Source organism: Hesperophylax consimilis, chromosome 8 (genome assembly GCF_061612785.1).
Source record: "Hesperophylax consimilis isolate HC1 chromosome 8, BYU_Hcon_1.0, whole genome shotgun sequence".
Lineage (NCBI taxonomy): Eukaryota > Metazoa > Arthropoda > Insecta > Trichoptera > Limnephilidae > Hesperophylax > Hesperophylax consimilis.
The window spans coordinates 38178358-38194651 of record NC_142843.1 but is presented as its reverse complement, the minus strand read 5'-3'; the positions used below and the strand labels follow the sequence as shown (position 1 = coordinate 38194651).

Genomic DNA, 16294 nt, shown 5'->3' with positions numbered 1-16294 from the left:
AGGTCTTTCGGTACCACCTTTCTAAAATATGTTCCTAAGGATTTGGATAACTTCTTGCCTAATTTTTATTCAAAATACAAAAGAGAACACAATCCCGGTACAGTTCTTGGAGGTGTTCTTCGATTTGGCATGGTCGTAGGTTGCATAATGTTGAATATATTACAGTAATCTATTTATATTACCATGGTCTAAAATTGGACAAGTTTTACAAGAAGCACAGTGCCTTACTTCTATATATGGATTTTGTTTACTTTTATTTTTATTAATAGTAACAAGTCTCCTAAAATTTCACTTTTCTCACTTGGGATGGGTTGTTTTACAGAAATTGATTTTCAAGTTCTATCATTATTGGCCAGTTGCTTCACAAAACTGAAATAGAACCATCACAGAACTTTGAAATTTGATGAATTGTTGATGAACTGCGAAACAACCAAGTTTTTAAATATGAAATTTTGTTTTCAATTTAATGCTGAACAAAACTTTAGTGATAACTTTTGTTTATCCAGTTTTATGAGAATAACATGTTTTTTACAATTTGTGGTTGATCTAGAACCCTGATTAGGTAATGGTACACCTATAATATATTGCAGAAATAATATTTTTAGATAACTACTGGCTCGTTTACTTAATTTTCAACACCAAGTATATGGTTTTATGCAAGGTCAAGGATTACTTTCCTGTTGTGGGTAATATGGGACGAAAGTAATTTAAGCAGTGCTTAGAGGGGATGAGTATAAAATTTAATGATTGTTGGGGATGATGGAGAACGAATAACCATAATCATTAATTAAGGATTTCACCATGAATCTGGATAAAGAAGGGAGAAGTTTACGTAGTGAGATTCAACTTATGAACATGAAAAGGTTGGAAAGGTAAATCTGGCTGGAGGGCTAATCCCGTTTATAATACGGATGTTAATTATTAATATTTTTAATGCTGTACTTTCTGATGCCAATGACTGTACAGTGGTTTTAACTTAACGATGATAAATGTGATTCAGGAACTGTATAGTGCTGATCTATGATGTAGTTATGCGGAGAAGTTTCTTGAACTGATTTTTTATTCACGTCTTGAGCACCATGATATTACCAAGCATTAAGTTCGGTGGTGCAGTGATGTTAATAATTTCTCTGATCCTAAGGATAGATTTTTTGTGCTTTCTCACGTTTGAGATGGCAGGTTTTAGCTCATAAAATAACCTCAAAAATGAAAGCCTGGTTTAACCTTTCCGGGAGTAAGTTACGTAATTCTGGCTGTGCTCTGGGGAGTGAGTTTTTTTTACATAAATAAAGATATATATTTTTTGATTAAATTTTATGATAGTATGCAAAATAAATAATAGCCGATATCTCTGTGGATAATGATATAAAATGTTTAAAATTAGTGTAAAGTCACAGGAATATGCCCATAGATGGCAATACGATGCATATTTACAGAATATGCATCGAATATGAATATGCGACCCCTGTCGTCCATAGCCGTCCATACTCCTTTGGCGAAAGTGTGTACCGTCGTTCATTCGCGTCCATACTCCTGGAAAGGTTAAAAACAGCCGTAAAAAATCATCAGTCTATGGTTTCGATCTATAATATTAGGACAGATCTTTGGTCAATATTCTGATTCATTGATTTCAAAAGGCCCGTTGTTCTTATTTTTGAAACTATTAACTTCTTTAATGCCGCCATATATATGTGATATTAAAAAGTTCATTTCTCTTAGCTATTCTGGGGAAAACACTTATCGTCGATGCAATCTATCACCGCGCAAATCATATTTGGCCACTTCAGCAGAGAGATTTACCCCAACGAAAGACACTTGAGAGGTGCGGTGATTTTATTTTCATTGTATGACAATATAATAACCTTACTATAGTGATTTGTTTTTAGGGTATTATGTCGTGTTGCTCTACCACCTTCTTTAGCCAACGTTTCGGACAGCATTGCATTGTAATTACACGTTTGCCCTGATGATGGACAATGCAATGCTGTCCGAAACGTTGGCTAAAGAAGGAGGTAGCGCAACACGGCATAATACCCCAAAAACAAATCACTATAATACTTTTGGCCATGAAAATCTCAAATCATACCTAATAACCTTACGTTGAAAAAATCCTGTATTAATCCAACCACTAGAAATATAAAGAATGACAAACATTCCCGGGTTACCTGACAATATTTGAAAATCTCCTACCACCACAGTAAGCGGACCCAAACGCGATGTCAACTGAGCCACCGACCGGTGAAAGAAATTAATGAGTAAGATTAAGAAAGGGACGCTCGAATGGTTTGGGCAAATAGAGCGTATGAACGAAGAAAAGATTAAGGAGAATAAATAGCAATTTTGAATGGTAGAAGAAGTAGGGGACGTCCGAGGAAGACACGACACAATCAAGTGAATCAGAAACTTGAGTCGGGCCACATCATATGTATCAATGAATGAAGCAAGGAGTGTGTGCCAAGACTGAGTTGTTTGGCATTCCATCCTATCTGCCTACCCCTGCGGATCAGCATGATGGTTAGTTATTTATTTATATACCATTATTATAAATATACAAACTCATTATCAGATAAGACAGTCCGATTTACGAAAAAAATTAGCAAAAAACAAATTATTACGAAAATAGAATCAGATTGCGGATTGTTAAAATTCTGCACTCCAAGACTTAATACAGGTCTAATCTCCATAATGAATGCTGAAGAAATGAAATTAACAGAATGATCTTTTTGTTGTTGGACCGAACAAATGTTAAAACAAACTGTAATTGAAATTCTATTGAAAACAAAATTTCAATATGATGAATTCTTTTGGCCAAAGATTGTTGGGAGAAATGACAAGTTGATGCATATTTTATCGTTTCATGGAACGGAAGTGAAAGAAGATGGTATTGAAAATGGAGGTGTGACGAGGTTTCTTTTCCAGATGCTGTTGGACTGATGAAAATTTAGGGAGTACCTTTGTTTATGCTGAAATCTTAAAAAGTGGTATTAGAAATACCACCAAAGTTGCTATGAAAAATTAAGAGCAGATAAACCATATTTTTTTAATAACATTTGAAATAATAAATGAATATTTTTTAAAGTTTGGAGAACAGTAACAGTAGGGAACTGCACAGTTTTTTCTTACACTCAATATAATGAAATAATTCCTGTGGTCCTATAAAGTTTGCTATGCTGGAATTGCGGTGTATCCATTGCAATGATTAACCCATTTTGCTGTACACATACCACATAAACTGATGCACAATTTATGCTCTGGTTCTATGCATTAGTTATAAATTTGATGACTCGAAAAGGGTGCCACGCAAGCCGTGTTATATTTAGATTAGGTATGTGAAGAAAAGGTTAATAATGCTGAAGTTTTCTTGTTTTCTTAGCTGCTACAGAAAGTTTCAGATGGTTCACTTTTTAACGTAAGCAAGGATTGTTTTTGTGGCTCAATAACATTGTTACATAAATTAGTTAATTGATTATATTTCATTCATAAACTAGCTGTACCCCGCCATGCCTTGTCATGGCTCAGTATGTCTGTGTAGATAGAGAAACAATAGCGTGTGTTGCTTTTATGTCCAACAGATGGCACTGTTTAAAAAAAAAAAAAACATTTTGGTCCAACAGATGGTGCTGTTTTGCAAAAAAGCATGTTTTCACCTGTCACAGGTGATCTCTATACATTATAGGTACATAAAAACACGCATATTCTAATGCAACGGTGTCAAATTTTCAAAGCAATCCGTGAAGAACTTTCGGAGATTAAAAATTTTGAACAAACGAACATTTACATTTTTATTTATATAGATAGATGGTAATAAATCAAACGAAAATGACATAATAAAATTTAATTTACAAAGTCCGATTGGTTAGTATTAAATCATAAGTCTAGTTAATCCTCGTTAATTTAATCTAAGTAGAAGTGGCAATTCATGACTTTGGAGTATGCTGAAGTGCTGAGATTCAAAATATGCAATAATTGATATTGCTATTACGTAGAACGACTTAGTTAGTTTTTGCTTCGTAAACTGCCCTTTAAAGGATATTTCACAAAAATGGTGCCGCAATAAAGATATTTTTTTTATTCGCAACTCACTGTTTAATTTTACATATATTTTGATGATATTTACCCCTGATAAGATATTAGAAATATCCAAATTTTAAAGGCGTATTTGTACACAGGCGATACTCGCTGCTGCTGTGGGTAGCGAAAAACATCAAACGGGATTTTGCCGGGTATTTGTATGAGCCTTCGCGGCTAGCGCAAAACTAGAAACTTCACTTTTTTTGCAAAATAGGTGTTGTCTATATCCATCTCAAATATTAAATGCTTGTTTTTGCTACCCTTGGTCAGACGCGAAATTCACCTGTGCTTGAACAGTGGGATTACTTCATACCCACTTGGTTTTCTCTACCCACAGTGGCAGCGAATATCGCCTATATGTGAACAGGCCTTTAGAAAAATGTTACAGTGCGAGTCCATGGCAGTTGAAACCGTTCCAATAGAAAATAAACAGTAAAAAAGATATATCGTCACTGGAAATCTATCACTGCCGAAAAAGTCATTGCAAAATGCCAGTTTCACCGTGGCAATATTCAAACGATAATAGGAATGCAATTTATAAATGACATTTCTCTTAATTCATCTGCACGGTATCCATTCTTTAATCCAGGCCACTTGCAATTGCTGTCGAAAGTGCATACATTTCTCGACATTCTTATTCCTGAGTCTTGTCGAAGGTACATATGCCAAACTTCAAGTCATTCCACTCAAACAAGGAGTGGGTTGAACCACTCGTTGTCCAAGTGGAATGACTTTGTCGAGAATCGAGGCCCTTTTTAAAATCTATCTGTGGCAACATTAGAGCTGCTAAGTCATTAGTTTTGGGCAATCAAGTTCAGAAACGACCCTACGCTGGCGCAATTGGAGTAGGCTGCTTTAGGCGCCGACTTGCCAAGGTGCCAAGGCGCTGATAAATACCTAAGGCAGCGCTTTTACTAGCCCCAGGCGTAAATTTAAGCCATATGTCACTAGTTATAAACTTTAGTTGTAAGTTACTAGTTATAAGTCTTATTGTTAGTCACTAATAGTTGTTAGTCGCTAGACATAAATATTAGTTGTAAGCCACTGGTTATACAGTCTTAGTGATAAGTTGCAAGTTAGATAAATTAAGTTGTAGGAAGCCCTCGAGGTGATTCTTTCACGAAAACGGTACTTTACAAATCTCCAACTAAGTACATACATTATTATGATTTTGGCAGAGATGGATTTGGATTTGTTTCAACAATATAAGTTATTTCTTAGTCCTTTTCTGAGATCTTGTTATTTAAGTCACTTAATATACCAACCTGTAATGGTATTATTACGACAATGACTTTATTAATTTATTTTGATTTGCTTACACCCATTGGACCTCCGTTTGCCAATGCGTAAAAAAAGGGTAAACATGTTGAAAAATGAAAAGAATCTTTCTGAGGTAAAGATAATTTAATAAATTAAGCAGCAAATAATAAGGAATAACATTTATTACAAAAGGAAAAACAATAATAATATAATATTCAAACACTCTTGTTTCTACAGAACTCTTTGAAAGGCTCATCGCAATACACATCAATATTACAATAATCATTTATAAAACAATATTGGAACATACAAATTTGATAAGACAATAATTAATAATGACCTACTATAATAATATACTTATAAAATATTGACTAGAGGTGCACTATGATGCGCTCGTTTCCAAGTAAGAATGGAACAGGCTTCAAATTCACTTTAGTATCAGACAGTCAATTGTTAAAACATTGTACAGAAGTCAGAGCCATACTGTTATTCTATGCCGAAGGTGTTGGTTTCTTCAACTGCGAGGAGTAACTTCTCGTGCAGGATCTCGAGGGTGGGATACGGCGGCAGGTCGAGGCGGTTAAAGCAGGTGTGCGCGCGCGGCAGGCTGTTGGGTTTGCCCCACTTCTCGATGCAGAATTTGCGCGGACCTACGGAGCCACGCAGTGCCGCAAAGCCCTCGTACGGGATGCTCGACGTGCCCGTCACAAACTGCACGAGGCGCAGACGCTGCTCGTTGCTGAACCTGGAATACATTATTCAATATGAGTATAAGATTGAATACAGAGTTAAATTTATTTTACGTACAAAGAGAATTAATTAACAGGTGACCCAATGTCAAACTGATTGGATTGATACGATAACAACTTTCTTTTAAATTTCAAAACTAAATCTTCAAATTTAATTTTCAATGAATGCTTTCTTCATTCTAAATGTTTATTTGTAAAATCGTTAATTTGAGGAAAAAGAAGTCGCCTTAAATATACATATAACTCATTAAAATGCAATATGAAATGGGACAGTCAAAGGTGACATAACAAAGTTCTAGAAATATGGAAATGACCCAAAAACTTGAATACAAGCCACGTTGTACTATAAGGGGGTATTTCACTATCTCTGATTATGTTCTGACTAAGCACTAATCCGCGGATTAGTCATTTTTTCGTTTTCACTATATCTGAATAACGCTAACGCTCGGGTTAAAGTTCGATTTGACTAATCAGTGCTCGAACTTCACGTTAGGCGCTATTCCTCGAATCAAAGATGGCGTCAAAACATTCCGATTTTGACAGCTGAGAAGTGAGTCGAATTTTGTTGAATGAATTTGAATGCTTGTGTGATCCATCCTGAATTATTTGATTGTGTTCAAAATAAGAAACAATGTATTAATTCGACACGAATCTATCTAAAATGACCTGATAATCAACATAACATAACCAAAAAAATGCACACTTTGCGGTGTGCGGACTGTGACGCATGACAGCCGTGGCAGTAGATGGAGTAACTGCAAACATTTTGCGATGTTGCCAGACTATTTCGAGTGTTATCTATCCGGAAGCTCGGCAACAATGGTGAAACGGTCGCCGTTGAATAACGAAGTTATTCTGATCTTTAAAGCCAGCCAACGGATAGCTAGTCAGATATTTAGCCCGACATAGTGAAATACCCCCTAAATTGCCTAATAGTGGTTTTTGAAATACCCAATACATTGTGTTCAAGAGGCAAACTATCACATTAGAATAATCGTACAAACTGCTCTAAAGGTAAAATGAGGTTGTCTCCTAATTTTTTATTTGATTAAGATGTATTATACAAAGAGTTAATAACGATAGCTGCGCTAGTCATTTTGCATCATAACGTCACATGCTTACCGGCCTGCAGCCCTAAATATTTTGAAATTTTGGCTTTGACAACTTATATCTTTGGTACTATGTATTCAGTATTTTCTAAAAAATTTAAAAGCTTTGCCCCCGGCAAGCTCTGCATTTCGATGTAGAAGACAACATCATTCTGGTAACTGGATAAAACAGAAAAAGATAAAACAAAACTTGATAAGTTAGGTTAGGTTTATTGTTGGTTTGTACTTTTTTCATTTGTCAAAATTTTTTGTTTCGTCATGGAACCCTACAATTCTATGCCTATAAGTTACTAGTACTTAATTAGTACCTACCGACATACAATATGAAAATGAATAAAAATGCTAACCTTCCGATGGTCTGCCAGAACCAGTGTATAACAGGATGCTGATCGTGATAGCCGCTCCGGTACTCCGTGTTGTTTCTCCAGTCTGCGATGTCAATCTCCGCCGTGCCCGCGATGACCAGCTCCAGTTCACGGGCGTCGAACACGGCCACCAGACGGGGATCCACCACCTCGTAGAACCCTCGTACCAGCCACTCCGTCTGCTCCGCCACCCCTCGCTCCAGTCTCCAGCGTACTACTCGCTCCAAATACTCCTGAAAATTACAAAATTACAATTAGATCTCTGATATTGTGCACATGTATGTATAGATATATTGTGGATAAATATATCGTCACAGGAACATGATATTACTGTATCGGGAACTACCAACAAGCACGAAACTTTTTTCTATGTCGATGGATAAGTAACCAGTTTCAGTGGTTCTATAAAGATTGTATTGTCGGTTATAAATTCATTTTAAAGTTGATTTTTGTGAAATTTTTATTTGTATAATTTCATGGGACAGAATTGATCCATACTTGAAGCTTTGATTAATAATAATATGATTGATTAATAAGCCAATTGAAAGAATCACAAAAATCAGTTTGATTACTTTCACGACAATAAAAAAATAATTTGTAGGTATCACATAATTTATATTATTATGTTTGCATATTATAAATGTGTACTGATAAAGGTTATGTGAGGATTAAATGTAATTTGGAGCTATTAGGTTTATCAGCCAATATCAGCATTACATCAGGTAATAGGATTACGAGTAATGAATGCATTAAAGCGACATGAAATCACATCCAAATAATAGATTGAGCTATCAATATCTGTCTCCATGCCAAATGTTTCTGGTATAAATCCTGAATAAAGCAAGCGTTGGGTTGTTTCAAACTCTCATCATATTTCATCGACGATTTATTAAGAACTTTTTTTGGAAAAATTATGTTTTTGTAAATTGTACTGATACTGTGGTTCACATATTTATAAAAATAGCATATTCTACCTTAAGTCATTTACCCAGAATAGCTACTTGCATTCAGAGAAATGATTTTTTCTGATTGTGTCTATTGGCAACGGCGGCACACAGGAGGTAAATAACAATTCTTGGCCCAAAAGTTAAAACAGATCAAGAATGAGTGTTCAATGGGAACTGTTCAAATCTCAAAAATTCAAATTGAAGCTGATCATAGATTGATGGTCGTCAGACTCGACAAACTCAAGCAGAACATCTGTTCACAGTTGATGTTGGCTTCATGAGAATGGATCGTTTGTTCGACTCGTTTTTGAGTAGGTCGTTTCGTATGTGAAACAAACTACCGGCATTTGTTTTTCCTCCTTCATAAAATCCCGGCCTCTTCAAGACCCGCATTATTAAATCCTCTACCTTAATCTTTCTCACAATGCTGTCCGACCAGCTGGTGACATAGTTCCACTGTCTTTATACTGTAAAGACTCTAGTGAGGTGTCACGTAAAAAAATAAATAATAATAAACAAACAAAAAAAATGTGATTTTGAAATACCTCCACCTAAGGAAGGATTGTTACGCAGAATTTGAACAATTCATCAATTTGCAAAGTTGTTTTGCAAGTTCTGTAAAGTTTTTATTCAAGTTCTGTTATTATATCATTATTGGCCAGTTGTCTCACAAAACTGAAATGATGAAAGAACTTGAAAATCAAATTTGAAATTTTTTATGAATTGTTCAACCCGTCCTAAGTCTTCATTGTATTTACGGTAGGTAATAGAAAAAGTTTTTGAAATATTGCTAACCCAATTTTAATTCATTTACATTAGGTACAAGAGATAGATTTATTATTCACACTAAAATCAGAAAGCTTAGATAAACTTTCCTATATTTTAAAGAACGTACCTTCTTATTCTTTTCCGTGACTAAAATATTCCTTCCTCCCGGCTTCAACTCCCTTTCCACAACTTGTCCAAAGAGCTCCTCGGTAACAGAGAAGGTCAGCTCCAGTCCCGAAGAGGCCGTAGTCCCGAGATCATTGTCTCGGATCCAGTGCAGCGAACGGTGGAACTCCTCGTCCAGGGACTCCAGGTCCGACAAGCAGACGGGGAGTCGGAGGAGAGCCTTGTAGAAGGGGCGCGTGAAGAAGGCATCTAGAAGGTATTGGTGGACGAGAGCCAGACCGAGAACACGACCACTGAAGCGGAACCTAGAACGGGAAAATCATTGAATTATTAAATTAAGTAGGTGTAATTTTTAGCCTTGAATTCAAAAAAAAGTTGAATGTGAAAACAAAACCCCTCCATTATTGATTTTGTAGAATTTATGAGAATATTTGCTCGCAAAAATATCGAATTTCAGAGTACATAATAAATGTGGGATGAAGAAATGTTTGGTTTATAACTGCCACTAGAAAAGGTTCGGATAAAAAATTGTGTAAACACTTACTTAAATTTCACCCGAAGTTAAAAATGGAAACAAGCAATTTAATATAAATATATTTTTTTTTATAAATTATTTTTAATAATATGTTTACATGGTACATAATTCATTTTACATCTTGGGTCTTTTTACTACTCTTCTATTGAAAGCATTTGCTTGTATATGGAAGGGGAGTGTACATATTATAATTTATAATTTCTGGGAAAAGCATAATATAAATTATGGTAAATTTTGGATAGGGCCTGACACGCTTATTACGAATAATTTTTAGAAAAAAACTTTATATTCGCCTTAATTACAATAAAAGAAAACTTTTTGCATTTCGGGCGGCGGAAAATTATGCATTTTGATTTTCAATTGCATAAAACCAAAATTCACTCCGCGAATCGATGTGGCGACATTAGGAACGCACTGTTATGTTGGTATCACTGATGCATTAACAAGAGCTAAATACGACCGTTGCTATCTTCGTGGGATACCTAGGTTTGTGTAACATGGTTTGTGATACAAAGGAAAGTGCCCCTTAATAACGCCTGCTCGCGTCAAGGCAAGAAAAACATCCCAGTTTTCAACTAGTTTACCGGCTACGCTAGGTTTGTGTAACATGGTTTGTGATACAAATCCATTTGTCTTCCACGAAGTTAGCCATAGTCGTATCTACGCAATGTATCAGGGATACCAACATAACAGTGACGTACCTAATGGCAGCTGATTGCCACCGCATCGATTCGCGAAGTAAATTTTGGTTAACGCAATTGAAAATTTAAATTCATAATTTTCCGCCGCCCGAAATGCAAAAAGTTTTCTTTTATAGTAATTAAGGCGAATATAAAGTTTTTTTCTAAAAAATATTCGTAATAAGCGTGTCAGGCCCTATCCAAAAATTACCTAAATTATTATCAATAACAGACCGTGTATTATTATATTATATATTTGTCCATGTAACAGAAAAGATAAAAAAACAGAGATAATTATTTCCGTTTTTGAGGGATTTTCTTTAAAAGCTGAATCGCCGATCAAATAAATTGGTGACATGAAAAATGCGGCTTAATCGGTACGCGACGTTATCTGGGAATATTCCCAGAGTAAACAGGATTACAGTTATTGATAACTGACGGAAAAATGACGCTATCCGTAATAACACAAACAAATGTGGCGCATGCTTCAATATGTACAAACGTAATAATATATAATTCCTTTATTGATTCGTGTGAAAAAATTGGAATATTTTCGGAGGCGATAAGCGGCAGGAAACGTAGAAGCGTGTCAATATTGGAATATTGGCGACAGAATCCGGCGATTTTAATTTTAAACTTTTGAGCAAAATGCAGAAACAATGATATCGGTTTTCGCATAAGAAATAAGAATGCAAACACAGGATGACAGATAACAATCTGAGTCACATAATAGGCAGAATGGACACTCGAAAACAGAATAGGCCAATGAGGGGCCGAGTAAATCGATTTGGCGAAAGGAACCTCGCATAAACAAATAAGACAATAGCAAGAATACAAACGATCTCTTCTGAATGAAAATTTAATCTTCAAAGATTTAGGTACCTACTTAATAGTTTTTAGTGTCGGAATATTATAAAGGAAAACATTGTTTTAAAAGGAGGAGCGTGTTCTCAAATTCTGAGACACAACGAAATAAAGCCCCTGAAATTGTAAAAACTATGTACCTACAGCAGAAATAATGCCAATGTCCCGAAAATCTAGAATGGACAAAAGCCGAAAAAAAAGTAAACATAGAATTAGACGAAAGTAAAGACATTAAAGAGGGAGAGAGAAAGGCTTTTAACTACTGTGACTAGGGTTGCCAGACGTCCTTTATTTTAAAGGACGTCCTCTATTTCAGACCCAAAAATTGATCTTGTCCTCTAATTTAAAATCTTCAATAGAGGACAATACTTTGTCATCATGGTATCAAAACTACAGATACCTAATATTAACCTTGATGCATTGTATGAAGAGTTCTGTATATTAAAGCCTCTCCTGACGAAAATTATAGACGATAAGAAGTGTGAAAATGTTCTTGAAATTTGGATTCAGATTCTCAAATCTACGGATGAAAACAAGAATCTGCTAAAAATAATACAATACGTATTTTTCATCCCCGTTTCTAATGCCCAAGCCGAAAGGATTTTTCCTTGTGTACGATACGTGGACCAAAAACCGAAATAAGATAAATATTGATACTGTAAAAGCAGAACTACAAATAAAGTCGAACTTCAACATGAAATGCAAACAATTTCATTATCGAAAACGAAGAAGCTCTTAGAGCAGCCAAAAGTAATACCAAGTTTTAACTTTATTTATTACTTTAAATGCAAAATGACTAATTAAGGTCGTACTACTTACTTGGTTTCAATTAACATTGTGCATATTGTTTTTTTATTAATAATTGTAACTACTGATACCATAACAGCATTTTATTAAAAAAATATATTGATGTCCTTTATTTTCATCATATGTCCTTTATTTAATCGTATCAAATCCTCTAATTCATAAAACGGGAGCTGGCAACCCGAACTGTGACACTGCTGAACAAATAAACTAACATTGTCTACACTTTAAACATCTGCAAGGCCGGCCCTGAGCGAAATGGCGCCTGGCTCGAGAACGATTTTGACTCTCCTTATCAAAACCAATAGACGCCTTGGTATGCGAACATTGTAATCGATTATATTAGGATGATTTGTATATTTGTGTAACGCCGTTTTATGAAGAAAAAAATCTCAAGGGCGAAGTGTTAGGACTGTTAAGCTGGCTCTACACTCGCGCGCGAAGTCGCGCCGTGAATTCACGCCGTGAATATACGCCGCGATCCGCGCGTGAACTGTGTCCATCCACACTCGCAAAGCTTCAGTTTTGTTCGCCGCAGATCCTTTGTCGCGGGCCAAAAAACCGACAAAAATCAGGGAATGGCGCGAAGCGCGAATGCGAAGATTGCGAAGGCGCCACAGTGGGCTGAAAATCGCCTTTCATAGACAAAGAGACTTGAATTTTCAAGGGTATTTTTTTTGGCTAGAAATGGATTTGCTGATCATTACTATGCTATAAAATGTCGTACGAAGCAATTGCGTGTACAAATGAAGGAGTTATAATTTATTTAAGAAAAATTTGTATGGCGCTGACATTAAAAATGAGGCTATCTCTGGAATAATAAGGTTGGCCGTTCTATCCTTACACACAGATATACTACTATTTATTTGTATTTTTTTGACATACTTCATATTGTGGCGCAAGGTGCGATTTTTTTTTTTAAATCCTCAAAGTTGAAAAAAATCCTTTTAATGTTGACGATTCATTTTAATGCTTAAATGCTTTACATATGAGTATGCTTTGTCTAGTTTACAATATTTTATTTACACTGCAAGCCAAAATACTGTGCACAGTTGTCTGATGTATGTCAAAAAAATACAAATAAATAGTAGTATTATCTGTGTGTAAGGATAGAACGGCTAACCTTATGATTCCAGAGATAGCCTCATTTTTAATGTCAGCGCCATACAAATTTTTCTTAAAAAAATTATAACTCCTTCATTTGTACACGCAATTGCTTCGTACGACATTTTATAGCATATTAATGATCAGCAGAATCCATTTCTAGCCAAAAAAATACCATTGAAAATTCAAGTCTCTATGTCTATGAAAGGCGATTTTCACCCCACTGTGAGGCGTGAACAAGATCCACACTCGTGTTTCGCGGCCTTCGCGGCTGTTCGCGCCGCGAGTGTAGAGCGCGCTTTAGGTGTTGCAAATTCGGCGCCGGGAGTAGACTGCTCCAATTGCGCCCGCATGGGGCCGGCCATGCACATCTGCCCCGATTATGGACACTAAGGTTGTCCGAAACTTTGGCTCAGGTTGGAGGTGTAAGCGCGGCTAAATAACCCAAAAAATAAAGTAGTCTAAAGGTACCTAAGTAAATAATTATGCTGTCCATAAAGTGTCACAGCAAGGCTGTCCGAAATGTTGGCTCAACGAGAAGAAAGTACAAAACAACATAAGGAAGAAAACGTAAAAAAAAAAGTTTTTTAAAATGTCTGTTAAAACATAACAAAAAAACTCGACAACCCTAACAACCTCGCCAAATGCCGATCGGGTAGGACTAGCAATTATTTTGTATATTAATTGCTGTAACTGTAATGTCATCCGATTTCAGAAAAATGCATGTATGTCCGCGTGTGTGTACGTGATTGCCACCAAAATTTGATAGAATCCATTGTCATCGACAACGAGTCTATCTGCCAAGTTTCAGCTCGATCAGATGTCGGGAAGTGGGAATTCATTCAATCATTCCCGAGAACAAACGTGAAATTCAAATAGATGAATTTAATAAAAAGGCACACAAAATAAGTCAAGCATCAAAGAGAAGAAAGTTCAATTACTAATGTAAATAAGTTAGTGTCCTCACCAGTCATGATAGTTGTCGAAAAAAGTAATGTAAATAAGTTAGTGTCCTCACCAGTCATGATAGTTGTCGAAAAAAGTAATGTAAATAAGTTAGTGTCCTCACCAGTCATGATAGTTGTCGACAAAAATTAATGTAAATAAGTTAGTGTCCTCACTAATCATGATAGTTGTCGACAAAAAGTAATGTAAATAAGTTAGTGTCCTCACTAGTCATGATAGTTGTCGAAAAAAGTAATGTAAATAAGTTAGTGTCCTCACCAGTCATGATAGTTGTCGACAAAAATTAATGTAAATAAGTTAGTGTCCTCACTAGTCACGATAGTTGTCGAAAAAAGTAATGTAAATAAGTTAGTGTCCTCACTAGTCATGATAGTTGTCGAAAAAAGTAATGTAAATAAGTAAGTGTCCTCACTAGTCATGATAGTTGTCGAAAAAAGTAATGTAAATAAGTTAGTGTCCTCACTAGTCATGATAGTTGTCGAAAAAAGTAATGTTAATAAGTTAGTGTCCTCACTAGTCATGATAGTTGTCGAAAAAAGTAATGTAAATAAGTTAGTGTCCTCACTAGTGATGATAGTTGTCGAAAAAAGTAATGTAAATAAGTTAGTGTCCTCACTAGTCATGATAGTTGTCGAAAAAAGTAATGTAAATAAGTTAGTGTCCTCACTAGTCATGATAGTTGTCGAAAAAAGTAATGTAAATAAGTTAGTGTGCTCACTAGTCATGATAGTTGTCGAAAAAGGTAATGTAAATAAGTTAGTGTCCTCACTAGTCATGATAGTTGTCGAAAAAAGTAATGTAAATAAGTTAGTGTCCTCACTAGTCATGATAGTTGTCGAAAAAAGTAATGTAAATAAGTTAATGTCCTCACTAGTCATGATAGTTGTCGAAAAAAGTAATGTAAATAAGTAAGTGTCCTCACTAGTCATGATAGTTGTCGAAAAAAGTAATGTAAATAAGTTAGTGTCCTCACCAGTCATGATAGTTGTCGACAAAGGCCGACATGGGTGAGATCTGCACGGTGTAGGTGTCGTTGGCCGAGTACTCGAACAGGCCATAGTAGGGGTTAAAGAGCTCCCTTGACAGCAGGAAGAAGAACTCCCTGGAGGGGCCCCCGTAGTCCAGCCCCTCCTCGCTGTCCCACGTCACGCCCAGCTTGCCCTTCTGGAGCTCCTTCTTGCCGCAAGACATGATGCGGCGGAATGCGTCCTCTAACAAATGGTCTCGCCTTATATTTAACCTGGAGAAAGAATTCTTTGTTAATAATCGCAAATCAAAAAATAAAAATGCTAGTTTGATAATGGATCGAAGGCCGAAACCGTTCTCACGCAACAAGAAAACTGGCAAAACTTATTATCAAATCAAAAATACTAATTTCGGTTGTCGGTGCGTGAAGTGAAATATTCCCGCGTGAAATTATAATTTCACGCGAGAATTTCGATAATTATCAACGTTCAAATTTACTTTATTTATTTTAACCTCAAATTTACAAAATTGTAGCTGATTGTGCGAATTAAAGTAGGTGTACCTACCTACAATCAGAAAATTATTTAATTTAAGTCATAATTCTATATTTGTAATGCGTATTTCTTTTGTTTAAATTTTTGGATAGATATCGTGATTTTTAGATTCACTAACGGTGTTCATTGGAAAGAATTTCTGATCGAATGTGATGAAAAATTAACAATATTTTTTGAAAGGCAATTTGATCCTGAGGCAAATATTTTCAGCAAATCGTGCAATTATTATGATAATAATAATTGTTATTATAATATTAAATTATACAATTATGATATTAAATTATACAATTATTTTTTTAATTTTATTTATTTATTTATAATGTATTACAAAAAACATGGTAAGTAACACATTATTCCCAATGAGTTGAGATAAAACTCATTATTATCCCGTGATTTTGCACGGGTCTGCAATTATGAAAGAAATAG

General features: G+C 35.5%; 1 protein-coding gene across 6 annotated transcripts in view; it reads right to left on the bottom strand.

Moving 5' to 3' along the window:
* Positions 1-5467: 5467 nt before the first annotated feature.
* The window catches only part of LOC149422014 (uncharacterized), a 292284-nt gene continuing 281457 nt past the window's right edge, over positions 5468-16294 (bottom strand). For all 6 annotated transcript variants that reach the window (XM_089634224.1, XM_089634225.1, XM_089634228.1 and 3 more), the window contains 4 exons: positions 15322-15588; positions 9397-9700; positions 7537-7787; positions 5468-6076 (listed from right to left, as the gene is read on the bottom strand). In XM_089634224.1, coding sequence (XP_089490350.1) covers positions 5818-6076; positions 7537-7787; positions 9397-9700; positions 15322-15588 — 1081 coding nt within the window. In that variant the 3' untranslated portion in view covers positions 5468-5817. The remainder of the gene's footprint in view (positions 6077-7536; positions 7788-9396; positions 9701-15321; positions 15589-16294) is intronic.